Raw genomic sequence first — 22229 nt, forward strand, 5'->3', positions numbered from 1 at the left:
TCCCTGTGGACCAGTGTGCTTATTATTTTCCTAATGTGCAACCTTATCAGAGCCGTGAGCTACACTGCTGTGGTCTTTGTATCCTTTTCTCTCAGGTTCAGGCAGGTTCAACTCTTGATCTGATCAAGTCAAAGCTTCTATTCAACGCAGCCAGAGAAAAATACAGCCAGGGACTCTGCTTAGACTCCCGAGTAGGGGCGTATTAATAACATTGATGCATGGCCAATTAGGACAAGGAGCCAGGTCCAGCCCTTGTGTCTCTGGCTCTAGTGATTTATCGACAGTAATTATTGAGGCACTTAATGGCTAGTTTAGGTGGGAATTAATTCTGGGCTGGATAAATAATGCATTAAGGTTTATTTAGCCAAATGCAAGACATCGCTCCCGAGCCAGTACTGGAGTGCAGGGAAGTGGTTCTTCACTGCAGAGCAGGCTGAGGAGAGGCTGCTACCGGCAGGACAGGCTGTGCTGTGATGAGCTGCAACAGGGTGCGGAGGATAGGAAGGAGGATGACAGCATGCTGAAGGCTGTGAGGAAGGGGACACTGGAACCAGGAGTATGTTGAGTCCCAAGATAAGGCAGGCCAGGAGAGGTGAGTACAGGCTCTGTTTTATACCTTGGGGTTTGCTCCCTGGAAAATACACCCAGGTGTGTGTGTGTGTGTGGGGGGGGGAGGTTGCTCCAGATCAGCAAAAGATGGAAACTTTTTATTACTCTCCATGGTGACACAGCAATTGACTCTTTGAATTTTGCTCTGCACGATCGCTTTCATTCTGACTGCTGCTGCACTTTAATTACTGTACATCCTCAAAAGCGTGCAGCATTTTCTCAAGATACACTGCAAAGCTAGGCTGAAGAGAGACAAATTCAGACTGGAAATAAGCCATACATTTTTAACAATGAGAGGAATTAACCCTTGGAGCAATTTGCCAAGGGTGGTGGTGGAATCTCCATCACTGGCGATGTCAAAATCAAGATTGGACGTTGTTCTAAAAGATCTGCTCTAGGAATTATTCTGGGGAAGGTCTCTGGTCTGTGTTATACATGAGGTCAGACTAGATAATCACAAATGGTCTCTTACAGCCTTGGAATCTGTGAATCTATGAAAGCAGTGTCGGCTGAGTTGCTGCTGTGTTTAGAGTGTGCCATCCCGCAACGACGCTCCGTTGCCAAAGGTGTACATTAAAATAGCAGAGTGAGTTAGTTATTCTTGCAACTGCACTTTGTCAAACGAGTTATATCTTTTCTGCCTGCGACTTATGTGCAGGGGACTTGGTCTTTTGATCTCTAGCGTTGTGTGCCGTTTCAACTCCAAATTAGGGCTGCATCACTTGTACATCACTTCTAATCTGTCCAGAATCGAAGAAAGGGTATTTGTAGTTAGATATACATATTTCATTACACTGTGTTTCTCTGGAACCTTTATAATGCAGAACATGCCGTGGAATCTTTAACTTAATAAGATCAGATGGGCATTTGTGGTCACCTTGCCCAAAGCATCCTGAAGAAATAGTTGTTAGCAAATATCCTAGCACCTTACCCCTCCAGCTCAGCAGGCAGGAAAGGGAAAGTCATTCAGCGATTGCTGCTGAAGAAGACAAAAGAGGGAAAACCTGTCCCATTTCTGAAAAAGCTATTCAGCAAGAGTGCAAAAGCTCAGATTTGCAAAGTACAGAAGCCTGGGCGCACAAGCAGCACCATGTTCCAGAACAGCTATACTCTGATCATCTAGGGCTGGGCATGGCTAGTGTCTATGCTCCCTCCCTTACAAGGGATATCTTCTACCAGAGGGGATGCATTGTGTGACCTTGCACTGCTGCCGCAGCTCTGAGCTGGACATCGAATCTGCAAACTCTGCTGCACACCATTGCCATTCACAGCCTCATGTCAATCTCTGAGGCATCAGAAATAGAGACTACAGTACCACGTAGACTTGAAGCAGAGTGCAGTCAGTAAGTCTGGAAGAAAACCTAAGGTTTAAAGGCTACGTCTACAGTGAAAATGCTACAGTGGCACAACTGTAGCGCTTCAGTGTAAACACTCACTACATCAATGGGCAGGGGTTGGCCCGTCGCTGTAGTTAATCCACCTCCCCAAGAAGTGGTAGGTAGGTCAATGGAAGACTTCTGTCATAGACCTAGCACTGTCTACCCTGGGGGTTAGGTCTGCAGAGCTCTGTCCCTCAGGGGGTGTGGACTTTTCACACCCCTGAGAGACATAGCTATGTTAACGTAAGTTTTCAAGATAAACCAGCCCAGAGCTTTCTTCAGGCATGCCAGCTTTGTAAAATAGGAAACTGCCAGCTGTTTACAGAGAAGGGATAACATTATAATGGTTTAATAGTCGGCTACAGTACTTCAGAGAGGGATGCTTCTAGGTGAATGTTACTGTGGATCATACCGTAAAATACACGTAGGATTGTACAATATACATACCGTCCTTAAAACTCCCAAAGTCCATTGAATGACACAGAGTTCCTTAAAATAAAGAGCCAGCCCGGAATCTGGCGCTCAGCAATTACATACATACCATTCCTGCCATAGTAAATACCTATGCGTTTGATTTTTCATTAGACAATTTTTTGTCTGCGTTGCGAGACTTTTGCATTCCAATCTGTGCTGCCTATCTACCTACAGCACATGGCCCCCATTACACTACTATCTGAGCACCTCACAATCTTTACTGTAGTTATCCTCACACCACTCCCCCCGCCCCTGTGAGACAGGGTGCTGCTGTTATCCCTCTTTTACAGATAGGGAGGTTAAGTGACTTGCCCAAGGTCATACAGGAAGTCTGTGGCAGAGCAGGGAAGGACTCCTAAACTCCCCAGTTCAAGGCTAGCATGTAACCACCGGGCCATCCTTCCTCCCTTTCTTTCAGCTCATCCTGAAGGTAAGTTATATCAGCACTTAACTAACAGGGCAAGTATTGCACGGGATCCCCGTGTGTGATAGACACACGGACTAGACTGTAGTTCTTTGGCTCGGATGCCCTGGAATCGGTGGACTTTAAGCTACCTCGCTCTTGCAGCAGGCTCTGTTAGTATTTGTTTTTCATGTTAAGAACCTTGCTCTGATAGGATTAGTCTTTTGAGTCAATTTTCGACTTGTGGAAGGAGCTGGCTTGCTGGCCCTGAAAACGGAGGGTCCTCTGCCTATCCACAGAGCTGGGACAGCACGCGCAGGCAGAAGGGTAATCTTCCCGCCCAGGCAGTTCCTCATCAGTGTGCTGCTCGCCTGGGCCAAAGGGCCTGCATGGTGCCAGCGTGCCATCTGCTCCTGCTGACCTACCCAGGAGTTGAAGAAGCTGAGCACCTCCGGAGAGGTGATGAACCCCTTGTAGCGTTGGGCTGAGAAAGACATGGTAGTTCATCCCCCTAGGCCTCTCTGGAGATTGCTAAGAAGGGTCCAGGCGGTAACCGTGGTGTGACAGGCATCAAGATCTACAATGCAGCAAAGGGCTGCCGGGATCTCCTACCAGCTGCTGAGTGAGCTCTGGTGACTGTCAGTGGCAGATGCAGCGTTATACACTCCACCAGGACTTTGGATTATAAGAAGGGTGGGTATCACTTCTGGCTAGAGAAAATCAGAAGAGACACAGGGTAGGTTTGCAGGAAGTGCTGGGAACAGACAGGCCTACGGACAAAGCCTAGATGGGGCTTATATTCTGTTGCCACTGGAGTCAGTAATAAAGCCAAACCCTGGGAAAGGGGACACATTTGAGTTTAATGTAGCAGCAGTGGACAGTACTGGGAGTGGGATGGGAACAGCACCTGCTCATGGATGGATTTTGCCAGATGGGCCCCCATTGCCTAGAAATGGGCAAACGTCTACCACCCTATTTCATAGCTCGCCCAAGAGCCATCAGACATACTAACGCTAACGTGGTTCAGTGCTTTATTACACGTTCCCATGACAACTGCCTTTGATTTGTCCAGCATATTGCTTTGGATATTATCCGACCACGGACTGTATAATACACTTTAAAGGGGTGTGCCAGATCTGCTTAGAGCAAAAGGCCTAATGATTTTGGACCCAATCCTGGCATATTCTTAGCTGGGGAGAACACCCACTGCAATCAGATTCCTTCTCTCGGATTCCTCCCTGACCTCTCGCTGTTGATGTGAAAGGCTTCTCTATATCTCCTGCTGTCTGAGTCAGCCTTCTTGCGTATCTCAGCTTCAGCACCTCTCCACATATTTTCAAATCTTCTTCGAAAGCCTATTTCCCCCCCTCGCCTATGTCTGGGTCTCCCACTGCTAATGTTGTTCAGCTTAAATTAACTCTGTAATTATGTAGTCTAGAATATTTTGAGATGCAGTTTGAGTTAGGGATGGTCCCAAACCAAGCTTTTGGGGGGGGGGGGGGGGGGGGGGGGAGGAGCTTCCAAATTTGGACCTGTATCTGGCATCTTGAGTCCATCTCTTGGTTCTATGAAAGATAGCCCAGGCGACAAAAGCTACATTTTATTGCTAGTGAATATTGCCAAAGTTATGTGGTCATTGCCAAGTTGTCTGGAATGGCTCACAACCGTAGGTGCCAACCTCAGGGCAGACTGTCGCAAACCAGGGCACAAACCCCAAACCGGTTGTGTGTCCGATAACTAGATTTCACCAACCATGTACCAAATGTGAACTCCTCAAGCACTGTAACAGCCTTACCATGGAGTCACAAACAGTCGCCTTGGGCACTCTAGTCTATCCTGCTAGCCAGGCGAGCCTGCCTTTGTGATAGATGGTCCCTTACACCAACAATTACAATATACAGGTTACGCCCAGTCCCAAATGACCCGTCACTTACCCCAGGTCAAGTGCGCCCTAGCTCTCTCACCAAAGGCAACACCTGTAGCCAATCTTATAATAAACTAACTAAAGATGTGTTAACTAAGAAAAGGAAATGAGAGTTATTTACAAGGTTGAAGCAGGGGAATATACAGACACAAATGAGTTCGTCTTAAGTTCCAAAAGGTGATAGTAGCTGCTTTATATGTCCTTTAGGGTTAACCCAAGACAAGCACCTTAGGGATCCTTTGCTTATGCTTAGCAATTTTGCCTTTTCCAAATTCCAAGCAGCAAAGTGATACAGTTTCTTCTCATCAGGCATTTTTATTCCCTTCCTCCAGAGTTCAAACCGATGGAACAAGTGTCCGCGCCTGTCTCCTCTTCGTGGGGTGTGTGTGTGTGTGTGTGTGTGTGTGTGTGTGTGTGTGTGTGTGTGTGTGGGGGGGGGGGGGGGGGGGGGGGAACAATCAAAAAAGTCTTTGTCCCTGAATGTTTCACTGTGGCTCATTTGGTGTCAATGGGCCTTCTTATCTGCAGGACCATCTCTTTACATTTAATAAATGGTGAGTTACACAGGTACAGCGGTTTCCAATGCAAACACTAAATATAACTTTATAGCATGGGCTACAGGTGTGATAAGTGAGATCAACACATGCAGCATCCTACAAGCATGGCATCAAGTCTAAACCCATTCTTATCAACTTAACGTTCAGCAGCGTCACCGGCTCCTGCCTCCTTGCGGGCGGCGTTGGGGAGGGCGGCGAGGTCTGTGTTCTGCGAGGCCATGGCGGCGCTGCCCCCGCGCTCCCTCCCGGCTGGGTGGATATAAAGGGCTGGGGCATTGCTAGGCCTCACCCCGGGGAGACGCCTCCTCAGGCCCTTCCTGCCAGGTCCCCGCATAAGTGGGTCAGTCCCAGCTTCTCTCCGTCCCAGCTGACTGAGAAGGAAACCTGGAGACTGCTTCTCCGGCCTGGACTGCAGAGGAGCCCAGCGGGCCCTGTTGCCTTCAGCATGCCTGGAGGAGAGTGCAGTGTGTCACACCCATCTCCCACCCACACGACACAGCAGCCCTGGTGAGCAGCAGGGCCAGTGCCCTCGCTCCTCCTCAGTGTCTCCTTTCTGCTCAGCCTAACCCTGCACCCCGCCCGGCAGGGAGGAGAGGGGTTTCTTCTCTAGTTGGGGAGTCTCCCTTCCCTTCCCCTCGAGGGCTTGGTCGTATGGCTTCTCTGTTCAGCAGACCCACAGTGGCTGCACTAGATGCTCCATGCCTGACACTTGCTCAGTTGTTACAGGGGAAGCTCTCCAATAAGGGGATTTAACCCCGTCCTGGCTCAGCCCAGGACAGGGTGCCCCTGGCCCCTGTGAGGACACTGCCTCAGCGTCTCTGATTGCTGAGATGATATCACGGCCCAGGCTGGATAGCTGGGGGGTGACTGAACAGAGAGAAAACACAGCCGCAGGCAGCAAGGTCGGGGCAACGGGAGAAATCTCCAGCTGTCCTCCTCTTTATCCAGTTGTTCAGGGGAAAGGGAAGGGAAGCTCGGTTTAACCCCATGTGTGCCAGGCCCTGGGCAGTGCCCCTACATCCTGTCTCCACACCTTTGTGAAGTGACTGGCTCAGTATCTTTGGTTCGGGCGGATCAGCGAGAAGGGGGACTCATCAACTGTCCAGGGCCTCGGTGTTGATGGCGCAGGGGGAAAGTCACGTTGCATCTTTTTGGGTTAAGGGAGGTGGCACAGGGTGGAGACTGAGGAAGAAGGGAAGGAAGGTATCTGAGAGGTGTCCCTGCCCCCCTGTCAGCCCAGGGGGAGCGTCCTAACCCAGAAAGGGGCGTGGGCATGGATCTCCTCTCTTTCTAGCAAAGGAAGGGCGGTTGGCTCCCCAGGGGAAAAATGGACTGCAGGAGGTAATGATATTTTAGCCTCTCCTTCTCCCAGAGTGCTGGCAAGCTGCCCTTTCAGCAACCATTTGTGGGTCCTTCAGCGGCTCTCAACCCACTTCCTAGTGGAAAGCCAAACTGGGAACTCCCAGTGGTGCCAACCTGTGTTCTTCATAAAGGAAAGTGGGTCGAAAGGGACAGTCGGGTCACAAATTGCCACTCAAAGGGGAGCTGGGTTTCTGGGCACAGAACAGAGCGGGGAAGGGACTAATGGAATAACTGATAGCTGGTAACAGTAGTAAACTTTTAACTTCTCGGTCAAGCAGCCACTAGATGGGAACGTGAGACACTTAACCAAGATGTTGTGAGGGCATTGCAGGCACTGATGCTGCTAACCACTGGTATTGCAGGGATTATGGAGAGGGGATTCTGGATGCATGGCTGTTGCCAGGACTCCTTTCCCCACAGGTTTACCCTCCCCGCAGTGGTCTATGGCTGGCAACCCCTGCTGTCACAGCAGTATCAGCACCATCATTTCACTGCTGTTCTCACACCTCCCTTCCACTTGGGCTCAGGATTACCTGCTGAGAGTACAAACAAAGGAGGCAGCTGGTGCCAGTTGTGCTGGTGGCTTTGGCTTTCATACCCTTTTCACATAGGCCATTGACACTGGTTCAGTCTGTCCCAGGAGAGGATTTTTAGCTAGTTGCTATTTTGTGCTTCTGCAGAGCATCTAGCTAGTCAAATCTGCTGGACTCTAAATTACATGCATTGGTTCTCTGCTTCCTGATAAACATCTGTTTAAAAATCCCTTTTAGGAAAAGATCTTTAGTGCTTTGTTGGTGGGATCTGGGAAAGTAACTGATAACATCCTGCTTCCTAAATACATGTGGTAAGAATTATTTATGCTTCAATGAGACAAGGCTGCTTTTAAATTTGATTCCCAGAACAGCATCTACAATTGCACACTCTGGCAGGGGCTAAGTGAACAGACGAGAAGTTTGCAGTGCAGAACTGATGTCAGATTAGAATCATCACTCGCCCTTTAGCAGAGAGGTTTGTGTTGTGATCTGTCACTGATAGGACTCTTGAACAGATCTGGCAGGAAATGTTTTGACTAAATATGTTTTTTCATGAAAAATGCTGCTTTGTCAGAACTGAAACTCTTCATAGACAAGGGTCATTTCTGATTAATTTCCTGACGAAGAAATGTTAACTTTTTTTGAATGTGTTTGAACATCTCCTTTTGACATTCGTTAAACAAAAAGTTTTGCGATTTTGGTTCAAAATTATTTTTTTTATTTCAAAATTTAACTTAATTTATTCTGACAAAAAATTAAAAAAAGAAAAAAGGTTGAAATCAAAACACAATCATAGAATCATAGCATTGTAGGACTGGAAGAAAATTTGAGAGGTCATCTAGTCCAGTCCCCTGCACTCATGGCAGGACTAAGTATTAGCTGATATTTAATTCATAGTTTCTTTTGTGGGGCTAACAAGCTGAATTTGAAGCCGGTAGCTACTGAACAATCTGCAGTGGGCCTGTTAGGAAATCTTCTCCAAAAATGATGCAGGTAGGAAAGGACCAAAACTCTGAACACAAACTCCCACCTCTGTAGTGCAGAAGCCTCTGCATTCATGATCTTGCAATAACCAAAGACAAAGCAATTGAAGCTGGGCCCTGACTGACGGCATGTTGAATTTACTCATGCTCAGCACAAAAAAAAAAAAAAAAAAAGAGAGAGAGAGAGAGAGCAAGAGAGAGAGAGAAAGATGCAAAAATATTCTCAGTTATTGATTTTTTTTTTTAAATCAATAAAATGTATCGAACCTCTGTCATCTGAAGGTGAAAGCCAGCAGAACCTGCTGTCTATTGGAATGGATTACCATAAATAATCCATAGTGAAGTAACCCAGTAGCTGTTGTGTCCCCCTTCCTGCGCTTAACAAATAAATAAAGCAAGCAAATAATAACATTTGAGTGACTAGTGTTCGATTCCTGGCAGGAGCTTGCAGCTCTGCCACCTGCCCTGGAGTGAATAAGGTATTGCCGCATCCCTCTCAGCCATTGGGACCTGCAGATGTTAGAGATGGTTAGGCTGAATGGTGTTTGTTTAAAATACGACCAGCAGCAGCTTTTGCAAAACCCTGTTAGCAATTTCCTTGAAGGAGAGAGAGGAATTTAGTGCTGGTGAAAGAAGTGGGTCAGACTGGATGGCAGACAGATCCCGATGGCTGGATTATTATTATTTATTATGGTGTACTGTGGTGGTTCCTAAGAGCATCGAGCAGCACCTGTGGTTTTAGGTGCTGTACAACTACAAACCAAAAAGATGGTCGCTGCCCTAAGACCTTGTTATCTAGGAGTAGGACAGGAGACAGCAGATGAACAGAGACAGAGGGGGGAGCACAAGGGAACAGTGGACAAGGGATGGTGCTCTACTCCAATTCTGCTCTGTCCCAAAGAAGCTGGCTGTTTCTGCTAAATGATCAGTGGCAAAATGGCTACTATTGCCATTAAATTGCCATAATTAAGTGTGAGTTAAACCCGTTACCATGAATGAGGTGGTTCACACCTCTTGGAGCTATTGCCCAACTGAGCTGAAACATGCACCCCGTACGTTTCTAGTGGCAGCAGCAGTTGAGAGGAAGGATGGTCCAGTGGTTAGAGCACTAGCCAAGGACCCAGGGAACCTGGGTTCAGTTCCTTGCACAGTCCCAGACTTCCTGTGTGATCTTGGGAAGTCACTAAGCCTCTCTGTACCTCAGCTCCCCATCTGTAAATAGTAATAGCTCTTCCCTATTGAAGGGTTTGTCTTCACAGCAGAGTGAACCTTTAACCCCCTTCCTGTCCACACACAGAACCCTCTCACCCAAGCGTGAGTTTGGGACTATAGGTTAACGCACAGGTCCTGCTTTCACTCTATCTGGTAACCCACCCACTTTGCAGTGAGGACACTGGCTACATCACTCAGTGCTGGTAGTCCTCCAGGGCCTTCCCAGAATTCTTCTCCGTGCCCAGAGGGGCAGATGAGTTCTCCCACAGGTCATTGGGAAAGAGTCCGCTCCTGGCAGTGCTAAGGTCCCGGAGGTGTGCCTCCAGATGTCCTAGCACCGTACACCGGGCAGCACAGCAGCAAGGAGGACATGGTCACTGCTCACCCCTGGGTGCTGATCATCCAAGTTAACTCTGTAGTGAAGACACACCCCAAATAGCAAGGTCAATAGATCTGCAGAATTTAAGGCTGGGGGTTTTCAGAGGAACCTAAGTAAGTGAAGTGGCAAAATCCCATTGCAATTCAAGGGAAACTGGGTGCTTGACTTTCTAAGGGTCCTTTTGGAAATCCCATCCCAAGCTTTTATTTATGTGATTCCCCCTTGTAATTGAGAGGAGAATTAGGCCCTGTTAATTTCTCTTTCATTTGCTGGGAAAGTCACCAGCGGGGCTTCCAGAGCATATGTGAGACTGTAACTGAGAAACTAACCCTCTGTTTTGGTGGTGAGTCAGCAAATTCTTCCCTTGCACCAGCACTCCAGATTCCTGAACATGCTTTAAGAAGCCCTCCGGTAAACAGTCATTCTGTCCTGACTGTTCCATGCTGCTAGGGAGAGTAAAGCATGTCACTTGACCAGGTGGGCTTTCGTTTTCATCACTATCTCTTTGACAGTAGAGGGAAGGTCCCCCTGGAAAGAGCGCCTGCTGGATGACTTTACTTCTTGTTGTGTCTGGATTCTCAGAGGCAATCATCTGGGTAATGCATCAGCGTTAGCACGCTCACCTGAAGGCTTGTACCTAATATGCAGCTAAGATTAAAGCCCACCCATGCATTCTGGCTGATGCTAAAGATGGAGTTTTGCCTCCCTTTGGGACCAATGAACCTGATTCTCCCGGCCCTTGTATCTTGTGCACTTTCATTTATATCTGTGCAAAGGGACACACTGTCAAACCAGGGTTTGCACGTCGGATTTGTTTCCCTCTCTTTTCCTGCCTTCAGTAGCATTTGTATAACATCATCATCCAAGCCTCTGCATGTATGTTTCAGATCGTACCTCTCTTTCATTAAACTGGAAGCATTCTCTGTTTTCATAAGTGGCTTTTTTTTCCACATTCCCACTGGCTGCGTCTTGTTTTCCAGCCTTATGGGCATCTCCAGGATTTTTGCTCTCACAAAGAGCAAACAAATCCTTTAGATCCTTTTGTTTTGGGGGAAGAGGACACAAAACAAGGTGGAAAGGGTAAAATCTCTAGGAGAGAGCACAGCATGCGTCTTCCTGTGCCTGTAACAATCTTTGCTGAATGGAAAATTGCTGCCAATCTCTGCAGTCAGAATAATTGAATAATTTTGTTACACCACAATGATCTTTGCTCACTATAGACTGGGTCCACATCGAAACAGGTGATCTGGATGTATTCCATTTCCAATCACTTCAGGCATCTGAAGTGTACTGTAGTAATTTCTTTGTGTTTATGGTGTTTTGAGATGATAAATTCTCTTGAAGTTGCTTTGGGGAAGTGCATCTTGACTTCACACTGAGCGGAGATGAAAACAGGTGTTTGGAGTCTCTTAGCAATCAGATCCAAACATAAATACAGATGTGTAGATTGGAATTTCCAGCCCCCTGAAATCTGTCATGAAGGACATAGCTTGTATGAAGGTTTAGGAGTTTTTTATAATTCTCCTATCTTGTATTATGTGTGAAACCTTTTCTTTAAGGTTTTCAAAGATATGCTACAACAAAACAGTTGAAAATATTGCTTATTGTTCATTGAATTGTCTCCCTGTATGGCTCTCAGTTTAAACAATGACCGCCTTGCAAATAATACACTAAACCAAATACTCCAGTACCACTAGACCAGAGTGCCTGTGCTGAAGGCTAGGCGATCTCAACCAAAATCAATTGTAATGAGTTTATTGATTCCAGCTAACGGTCTGTGAAATTGCAGAAGATGACATGTTTAATTGATATCAAATGGCATTGATTTGATTGATCCCAAGGTCCCCAATTTGTTTCCATTGATTGCACAGAACCTATATTAGAGGTGAGTGCTTTGACTGGAATGAACAAAACCTGGGAGCCTCTCTAATGCTGCAGGGAATGGCTGAGCTGGGGAGGGGGCCTTCTACTGAAGGTACCGCATCATGCCTGTTGTGCCAGGGTATGTGTGGTGTGCACAGCTGGCCGCTAGGAATAGGGGTGAGGTCCAACAACACATGTTGTGTGCCACAGGCCATCACACAGCTGACAGAGTGACAGCCTTCTGTGACTCCTCCCTCTCAGCCTTGCTGGCTCCTCTCTGAGGGTCTAGATACAAAAGCCACCATATGCCAGGGCCATCTGAGGACCGTTCTCAGGTTTTGTAGCTTTAAGGTCCTTCCTTCAGTGATGTCACTGAGCTATCATGCTGGATAGCCAGCAAACCTGGGTCAGCTCTGGCCCTGCTGTGGAGCATGAAGGGGGCATGTCTGTTTGAGTCAATGGCTCATTGCAGGCTGGCTCCACAGACGCGCAGCAGCTGTGTCTGCAGAGAGCTTTTGGTTGGCATTTTGGCAACCCCTGCATCGTGCAAACGGACCCTGAGCTGTTTTCTGGAGAAGCTTAAATCCTCTCTGTGTTGGTTATGGCTCAGATATTTTGCATGTGGCCAGTTTAATTACATCATTAATGAAAAGGTGACATGCAGAACCTAATTCATTGGGGCTAGTTAAGGACCTTGTCGCATTTAGAACTCCGGAGCATGTTAAAGAATTTGCTGAGTCCTCCCGAGGAAGCTATAAAGAAACACAATCTCATCGCTTCAGTTGGCTCCATCACTGCTCTAGACAGGCAAACATGACACCGTTACGAACACGGACTGACATGCTTGATTGACCATCGAGTCAGGGATCGTGCTTCAAATACTGCTGCTCCAAAGAAAGGTGAAAAACTCCCCATAACCAGTTGTGTAGTGCTGTCCACACAGGAACATTTTCCTCTCTGACTTCAATGGCAATCACTTTATTCTCTAAAGGGTGAGGTGTGATTCCCACTACTTTAGCTGTGTAGCCACCAATACATTGTTAGCGCCTTTTAAAATTCTCACCCAAACAGCTTTGCTAACTTACAAATGAGGTTGCTAAGTACATTTCTTAACCAGATGAGCCATTACACATATTGATAGCAACACTCCCTCCCTCCCCCCCACATCAGATATTAAGGCCAGGTCTGCACTTAAAATTCAGGTCACTGTAGTTATGCTGACCTAACCCCCAGTGTAGACACAGCTAGGTCAATGGAAGAATGCTTCTATCAACCTAGCTACTATTGCTCAGGAAGTTAGTGTTCCTACACTGATGGAAAACATTCTTCCATCGCTAGAGGTGCAGCTACGTTATAGGCGGTGCCTTAGCTATGCCTGTAGTGTAGACAGGGCCTAAGGAAATCAAAAACAAAGGTAATGTGAACAGTTGACACCTCCTTTAACATCTGAGTCACATGCATATGCTGTTTAACAGACCAGTCGTCCCAAGTGCCCACATACCCTTAACTCTGCCTCGCAGCCAGTCAATTATTGAACTAACAACAGACGGGGAGGGTAAAAAACATGACAAGCTGAGCATTCAGCACAAAATTGAGCTGTTGAGAAGAAAACTAATCAAGGAGCCAAAGGACATGAAGAGAAGAAATTCTTTAATTGCCTCTATATCCATGGTAGGAGCCAGGGGAACAAGCAAGAGGAATTGGAATGACTGGAATATTAAAATAAATGGTTATACTGTGATAGGATGGATTGAGAAAAAAGGGAGGGGAAGTTCCAGAAGACTGGAAGAAAGTTAGTGTTGTGCCAATATTTAAAAAGGGTGACAGGGTTGAGCTGGGTAACTATAGCTGTTAGTCTGACATTGATCCTGGGCAAGAGAAAGGAGTGGCTAATATTGGACTCGTTTGATAAAGAATTAAAGGAGGGTAACATAATTAATGCTAATCATTCAACATGGGTCTATGGAAATAGATCCTGTCAAACTAACTTGATGTTTCTGTTTCGTTTTTCTGATGAGATTACAAGTTTGGTTGATAAAAGGAATAGTGTTGATGTAATAGATTTCTGTAAGGCATTTGACTTGGCACCACGTGGTATTTTGATTACAAAACTGGAATGATATAAAAGTAACATGGCGCACATTAAATGGATTAAAAACTGGCTAACTGGTAGGTCTCAAAATGTAACGGTAAATAGGGAATCTTCATTGAATGAGTGTGTTTCTGGTGGGGGTCCCCCAGGGATCGGTTCTTGGACCTACACTATTTAACATTTTTATTAATGAATTGGAAGAAAAGATAAAATCATTACTGATCAAGTTTGCAAAAGACACAAATATTGGAGGAGTGGTAAATAACGAAGAGGACAAGTCACTGATACAGAGCAATTGGGATCGCTTGGCAGGTTGGGCTCAAGCAAACAATATGCGTTTTAATATGGCTAAATGTAAATGTATACATCTAGCACAAAGAATATCGGCCTTACCTCCACAGCAAAGGATTCTATCCTGGGAAACAGTGACTCTGAAAAACATTTGGGCGTCATGGTGGATAATCAGCTGAATGTGAGCTCCCAGTGTGATGCTGTGGCCAAAAGAACAAATGCGATCCTGGGTTGCATAAACATGGGAATATCGAGTAGAGGTAGAGAAGTTATTTTACCTCTGAATTCGCCGCCGGTGTGATCACTGCTGGAATCCTTTGTCCAGTTCTGGTGTCCACAATTCAAGAAGGTTGCTGATAAATTACAGAGAGTTCAGAGAAGAGCCACAAGAATGACTGGAGAATTAGAAAACCTACCTTATAATGATAGACTCAAGGAGCTCAATGTTTAGTTTAGCAAAGAGAAGATTAAGGGGTGATTTGATCCCCGTCTATACGCATCTACATGGGGAAAAATATTTAACAATGGGCTCTTCTCTCTAGCAGAGAAAAAGTATAACATGATCCAATGGCTGGAAATTGGAGTTAGATAAATTCAGACTGGAAATAAGGCGTATATTTTTAACCGTGAGAGCAATTAACCATTGGAACAACTTATCAAAGGTTGTGGTGGTTTCTCCATCAGTGGTAATTTTAAAATCAAGACGGTGTTTTGTAAAAGATCTGCTCTAAGAATTATTTGGGAGAAGTTCTCTGGCCTGTGTTATACAGGAGCTCAGACTAGATGATCACACTGGTCTCTTCTGGCCTTGGAATCTATGAAACACAATGGGGGCAACTCATGATTCAATGAAAGTCCCCTTGATGCTGCCATAGTTGGTACAAAGGGGATGAAAAGCAGGTATCAGAAAGAGCTGCTGGGCGTTTAGCACTTCTGAAAACCGGATCACTTATTTGGGTACCTAAATATGGATTTAGGAAATTGTCCGAGGAAGCATCTAGGCTAATTTTGGGAACCAACTGAAAAAAATAAAAACTTCTTGCTGTTGTAGAAAGCAGCTTTCAATGCTGGCATGAAAGTGAGTTTAATATCGAACAGCTCCCTTGGATTCATGCACTGCAAATGTGAAAATTTGGTCCTTGACAAAATGTGTGTCACTGGTTAAAGCCAAAGGGTTTAGTTCAACCCGCTGAATTCTTAAGAGAGCTTTTGCAATGTTAATTTAAATCAGTGTGAGCTAGCTCTTCCCAATCGTACACAGGTGTGGGGCGATCTGGTTCCTCCATTTCATAAATGTTTAAAAAAAGAGGGGAAAAAGTTAGTGGTATTTCTTTTGTAATCTATACCTTCTTTAAAAATCCACCGGAGGGAGATAAAGGGCACTGTGATGCCCAGCAGGGTATGGTAAGAGGGGAAGCTGGTGATGCTTAGGGAGTCCTGGAAAGATTACACATTCACCTCTGCTGCTTTGAGATGCCCAGAAATTAATGTGAATCTGGTGAGATGGGAAGCCCATCCTCCCCCGGCTATGTCTGAGGCTGGGATTTTGTGGCTATTTGAAAGGGATTTTGTCTGATAGGGGCTTTTATCTCTTCTGGATATGTGAAAAGAATAAAAATCAGCAAGGACAGTGTAGCTCACCTTCAAAACCGCTCTAGACACAGAGTCTCCCACAGTGTTTTCCTGGACAGCTTTTGCTGTGTACTAGACACTTCAAGGGAGAGTGAGCCCATGGTGTCTTCCCCTAGTAAAACAGGGGACTCAGCAGAATGCAGAATGGCTGTCTGCTGGGCCACTGTCCAGGAGTCAGTGGGAAAGCTCCCCATTGCTATGTGAGTGGGGGATGCTGTGACTCAGGGAGCTTTCCAGTGAGGGATAATTGGGGCACCCCTCACCTTGTGACTGTAGGGCAGAGAGTCATGGCAGAACGGCTGTTGGGTCAGCCTGCTAAAAGCGCCGTTGCTCTATTCCTCTTCCTCCTTTCTCTGCCCCATGTGGCATCGTGGCAGTGGTGGGAGCAAGCAGCCCAGAAAGCCACACGTGGTTTCGGCAGAGGCAGATGCTCTCCTCGGAACAATTGAGAGGTGGCAAGAGTAGCCAGCATTGATTCTATGAGAGCTACAGTCTGAATGCTAAGTGCCTCCGCACACCAGAGTGACTGTGATCTTCTGAGATCCGGCACGGCACATCAGCCGAACAAGGCAGAGGGGAGATCAGAAGTCACCAGATGGCATCTTTGTTTTGTTCTCATGACCAAGGACGTGATCTGGAGCTGACTAATGGCCACCGTCAGCAGCCAGTAAGATCACACGCACAAGGCTCTGTTGAAACCTCCTGTAGTGGTTTCATGTCAGAGCACCCATGCATCTGGGAACATGAGCTAAAGAATGCTTCCTCTCCAGAGTGGCCACCATCTTCCCTGTAGCCAGGCCACCTCTGGAAATTGTGTCACAGCTGGGTACACAGCTGGGTACACAGTAACTGAACACCTAAAACTCTGTGGCCTCTGGTATTTGCGGTGTTGTTGTAGCTATGTCGGTCTCAGGATATCAGAGCGACAAAGTGGGCAAGGTAACGTCTTTTATTGGACCAGTTTCTGCTGGCAAGGGAGACAAGCTTTCGAGCTACACAGAGCTTGTCTCTTTCAGCAACAGGAGTTGGTCCGATAAAAGACATTACCTCATCCACCTGGCCTCTGGCAGACTGGAATGGATTACATACACCCCATGTGTCCACAGTCTCACTGCTGCATTCAAACCAAGGGAACTGCTGGGAAACACAACTGGCCCCCTACTGTTGGAAGAACATGGCATGGGATGGGAAGGAATGGGCTAAGGGCAGTGAATAATAATTGCTGTTGCTCTGTTCTTCATAAAAACCAGAGGGAGGAGAAATGGAGAAGAACACCGGGCACTGGATTGTGCTGTGCAGCGTATTGTGCTATCTGGTTCTCCAGTGTTGTTTTAAATGACCTGAACTGTGAGACTCCCACCAATTTCCATGGGGAACTGTTCCATTCTGATAGGCCACCCTGTCTGGAAGCAGCCTACATTCCTCCTTTAATTTCACCCCGTTCTACTTCCGTTACACCTCTGCTTCAAACACCTCAAAGCGCCCGCTTTATACCTTTTTGTTGACTGAGCCTCCCAGCTCCCTGCGAGGGGGGCGTGGGCCATCACTCCCATTTCCCCGAGAAGGGAAGTGACCCGCTTCTGTAAGAAATAATATGAGCCATGGAGCCCAGGTGGCAGTGTTACATATTGTCTGGAGGGTCCCTAACATGTACAATACCATGAGAGCTGGGAATAAGAATGTGTTTGAATAGTATCTGCTCAGGATTAGCCTCCTGAAAAGCAGGTATTCCCTCAAGAAGAAGGGGGCTGTGCGTGAGAGGCAACCCTGCTAGGGGGATGGGGCATGAAGGTGAATGTAGGGACATCATCCCTGCCCGGGGTGCCAGGAACAAGCCGGGGGGCAAATGGTCTGCATTTGGAATGTTCTCTTCATGCTCCCAATGGCTTCGCCTTCCACACTTGGCGCGTCAGTCTCACTTAGCGTGTGCTTGTGTTTCAGCCCGGTCGAAGAGCTTGGTGATGGGTGAGCAGACTGGGCCCTCCTCCAGGCCGTCTTCCCCTAGCCTGCAGGACCGTGTGCTGAAGTCAGGCTGGCTGAAGAAGCAGAGGAGCATCATGAAGAATTGGCAGCAACGGTGGTTTGTGCTGCGTGGGGACCAGCTCTTCTACTATAAGGATGAGGAGGAAACCAAGCCTCAGGTAAGGCTGCTCTGCAATACAGTGCTTTGGCTGTGACCGCAGAGCTAGAGGTGGGTACGATGGATACGCAGATACAGAGGTCCCAGGGAATGCTGGGCAATTCCTCACTGACAAAGCAACTCACCATCTCAGCTCTGCTCCCTGGAGACCGCAATCTGCTGAGTAACTAATGCTCTGTGTGCCTCTGACCACGCACAAGACGAGGCAATTTGCATAGGGCTGCCCGCACAGGGTGGACCCGGAGGTTAGATTTAGTAAGACAGTGGCTTTGAAGGACAGACAGATTGAAGTTCCAGCTGGAGACGGCAATGACCATGTGGGAGACATTCCCAACATGAAGGGACAGGGCAAGGAGGAAAGGAAATAAGCTCAGGGAGAGGTGGGGGGAAAGGCAGAAAAAAGCACATCCACGGAGGGGGCTGCAGTTGCAAATGGGATGAACGCTGGGGTGGAAGCCAATGGCGGAGACGTGCACAATGGATCTGATATGGAATATAGGAATGGCCAGAGGCAATCAGACCCAAGGCCCTTCTAGTCCATTGTCCTGTCTCCAACAATGCCCCGCACCAGCTGCTTCAGAGGAATGTGCAAGAAACCCTACGGTAGCAGCGATGGGATCATCTGACCCCAAAATGGGTCTCAGCCTGGTCTCTAACAGTTGGCTTAAGCCTTGAAGCACAAGGTTTAATATCTCTTCCAAAATTCTTATGTGTAATTATTATAACGCTGGATGTTCTTGGTATCCATATAAATGTCCCATTGCTTTTTGAATCTTGCTAAATTCTCAGCCTAAGAACTTCCTGTGGCAGTGAGTCTCACCGGCTAATTCCCTGTTGCATGCAAAAGCATTTCCTTCTATTCCTCCAAACTCTGGGCTGTTAGAAATATGGATCTAAAATTTATGCCCCCCTCAGATCTAAAGGCTGTGCTTCCTTCAGGATAAACTCTGGGATGAGACTCCGGACTGGAGAGCATGTCTCACCGGCACCACAAAGAAACATGAGGTGCTACTGGTCAGACAGACCTAATCCAGCACCTCTGTCTTTCTTGCCTTGCCCACTAACTGTTACCAAACTGCTCAGTATTGCGCAGCAATGGAGCAGCCCTCCCATCATTTCTAGCACTGTCAAGTTTTCAAGTTTCCCAGGTGAATCTTTATTTAATACCCTGCAGCTTTACTGATGACAAAGTCAAATTACATGGAATGGCATGTTATTATTTATTATGGACTAATCTGAGCCGTCTGGTTTCAATACAAAATAGGCGTTGCTCACAGTGCAGAAACCCCAGTGAATATCAGTGTCATGTGAATTCTCTTTAACTAATGGGCTCCCAACACAAGCTACGATTGTCAAGAGGTTCCATTAAACATCTGGATTTGATGGGTCTGTTAAACAGCTGCTGATGGCTCATGAAAGTCTTGATTTAGAGATAATTTCATTAGTGTTATACATATCGTCTGTGTTTTTCTGTGATTATTTTGCATTGCTATCAATCCCTAGCCCTTCTCCTGTGCTGACCTATCTCTCTAGGTTCTTATATGGTGCCTATCCTCATAGTGTCTGAGCACCTTCCAAGATTAAAAAGTGAATACAAAGGTATATATTCTCTCTCTTCCCACCAGTTAGCCTGGGCTGGATTTGTCCATTTTGTTCATTTCTCTCAGGAACATAGGTCAGAGAAGCAGGGTTTGCGTTGTGCTCTGAAATGGCTGATGTTCATCTATCTAGGTACTGTAGATACTTATCTGGCCCTGGGACTATAGAACTGTAGTGCCATACATTCAAAAATATGTTTATCCTCATATCATGAGGCAGGCAGAGGTATTATCCCCATTGTACAGCTGGGGAACTGAGGCCCAGAAAGATTAAGTGACTTGACCAAGGTCACACATGGCGTCTGTGGCAGAGCAGGAAATTAAATCTAGGTCTCCTAAATCCCAGATTAGACCCTAACCACTGCACCATTCTTCCTGTTAACACTCACCCTGCTCTCTTCTGGGAGTTCCAGATTCAGGAGCTGGTCGCTGAGAAAGCTCTGTGCCCTGCACACAGGGACTTTGTCTTGGGGCTGACAGAGGATGGCAGCTGTCCTGGGCGGTCATGATCATAGACTCATAGACTATAAGGTCAGAAGTGACCATTATGATCATCTAGTCTGAGTTCCTGCTCAACACAGGTCACAGAACCTCAGCCACCCACTCCTGTAATAGACCCCTGACCTAAGACTGAGTTATTGAAGTCCTCAGATAATGATTTAAAGACTTCAAGGTACAGCGAATCCCCCAGCAAGTGACCCATGCCCCATGCTGCAGAGGAAGGTGAAAGTGACCCGTGCCTCATGCAGCATGTAACCTGGGTCAGACCCATAGAGAGCTTTGAAGGTGAGGCACAAAACATGGAATATGTTCCAGCAGTAACATTTTGCATGGGGACAGGCTCTCTAGCAAATCACTGGCTCCTGTTGTTTATTCCCTCTCTGGAGTTCTAGAGCCAGGGAAGTTGGGCTCCAAGGAACAATGTCTATAGCAGGAAATCTCTTTCCTACAGGGGCAGGTCCCTTTGGGGACACCATCCCTCCCACAGACACCAAACAGACTGCCACCTTTCACACCATGAGACTCTCACACTCAACACGCTAGTCTTCATCAGCTGGTTGTATGCAGACTGGCTGGTGAAAAGCCATGATGGATGAAGGTCATGCTGTCAAAGGGCCGTAAAAGCCCACATGGATATGCTGTTGTTTAAGGAGCTGTGAACCACCCATTTCTACTTCAGTTCTTTACACATCAATCATGCTGTTCTCTGCAAGACACAGGCAGGAATCATTTACTCTGGCACAGACGTGTGTGTGTGTGTGTATGAGTGAATCAATCCTCATATTGATTATCTTCTGTGTTTCTTGGAAGTCTCCATCCAAGTCCTGACCAGGTATGGCTAAGCTTAGTTTGAGGTCATGGTCCAAGATGATATGGCTTTACACTTCTCTCCGTCCAGTTCTTCATTGTTGGGAGCTCAGAGTTTTAGGTTCTTGCTAACCGAGATATGTTCTTAACCAGCTGAGGGATGCAGGGCCATTTTAAGACCTTCATAGGCCCTAGGCACACTTGCCTTCGTAGGCCCCCCCAACCGAAATAACTAATTTGATTTTAAGCTATTAATAAATAGTTTTTAAATAAAAATAAAAAATTATATATAAATTTTTTTCGTAGGCCCTGAAAGTTTCGTAGGCCCTAGGCACTGTGCCTATTGTGCCTGATGGATAACACGGCCCTGGAGGGATAGCTCAGTTGGTGTCTGTGTGCAGAGCGCACCACAAGCAGCCGTAACCTTGCATAAATTGTTCTGTCTTGACTCCCTGTGTCTGGGATGGAATATATAGACTCCAGATACTTGAAGAGAATAAGTTGCTCACTATATAGACGTCCTGGCAGTCCACAGTACATTGTGTAAAAAATGCTGCTTTTTCTATTTTTGGGTGCTACTTGAGTTCTTCTGGAAGGCAGTGTGTGTTGTGATTAAAGAAGGGTGCATGCAGCCAGCACCCAAAGTCACTTAGGCCCAGATTTGTACAGATATTTAGGCATTGCTCCACTCAACATTGCAACCCCTCACTAACTTAGTTGCTTAAATACCTCTACAAGTCTGGCCCTCGGGCTCCTATGTCATCCTAGGAGTTGCAAAAATACCTTTAAAAATCTAGAACTTAACCTTTCTGTGCACCAGTTATTCCCATTTTACAGAGGAGGGAATAAATCATTGTCCACCTCTGAGTCTGAAATAACACATCTGAAAGTATTTTGCAATCCTGCATGACTAAGCTCTCTAGCATAGACATTGCCTCACAGCAGCACAGCTGTTCCGATGCAGCTGTGCCACTGTAAGAGCACTTATGTAGCCGCTCTATGCCAAGAGGAGGGAGCTGTCCTGTCGACATAATAAAACCACCTCCACGAGCAGCGGTAGCTATGTTAGCGGGAGAAGCTCATAGCAGGACATCACCCCATCTTCCTAAAGCTTTCTCCAGAAAGAAGAGGGAAAACACCAATCTACTCTCATACCATAGGGAAGGTTGTATCTGGGGATGTCCTAGGATGCTGTATACCAGTTGTTACTGATCATTTGCAGTAAAATTTGTATAGCATGTGGCGGGTAATTACTGAGTTGCTTTCAAGCATCAGGTTCTTGAGTTGCCATAAAAGATTTCAACAAAAAAATATATGTGCTGCACGCTCCCCTCAGTTATGTGCATTGGTCACGCGCACAAACAGAATTCAGAAAGGCTAAACACATCGTTCTGCCTGCCTGCACATTGTTCATGGCATTGCTTTACCTTCTTCCAGAGAGCATGGATTGTGGCTGATCACGCTATAAAATGCAGGTATGAGAACCAGCT

At 46.6% G+C, this 22229-nt stretch overlaps 1 protein-coding gene across 1 annotated transcript in view; it reads left to right on the plus strand.

Moving 5' to 3' along the window:
• The first annotated feature begins 451 nt into the window (after positions 1-451).
• The window catches only part of ARHGAP22 (Rho GTPase activating protein 22), a 210203-nt gene continuing 188425 nt past the window's right edge, over positions 452-22229 (plus strand). Inside the window, exons 1-2 of the mRNA XM_067538946.1 lie at positions 452-592; positions 17635-17834. Coding sequence (XP_067395047.1) covers positions 559-592; positions 17635-17834 — 234 coding nt within the window. The 5' untranslated portion in view covers positions 452-558. The remainder of the gene's footprint in view (positions 593-17634; positions 17835-22229) is intronic.

The sequence above is a fragment of the Emydura macquarii genome, unplaced genomic scaffold (assembly GCF_026122565.2).
Source record: "Emydura macquarii macquarii isolate MOO-44397 ecotype Brisbane River unplaced genomic scaffold, CSIRO-AGI_Emac_v2 contig_67, whole genome shotgun sequence".
Lineage (NCBI taxonomy): Eukaryota > Metazoa > Chordata > Testudines > Chelidae > Emydura > Emydura macquarii.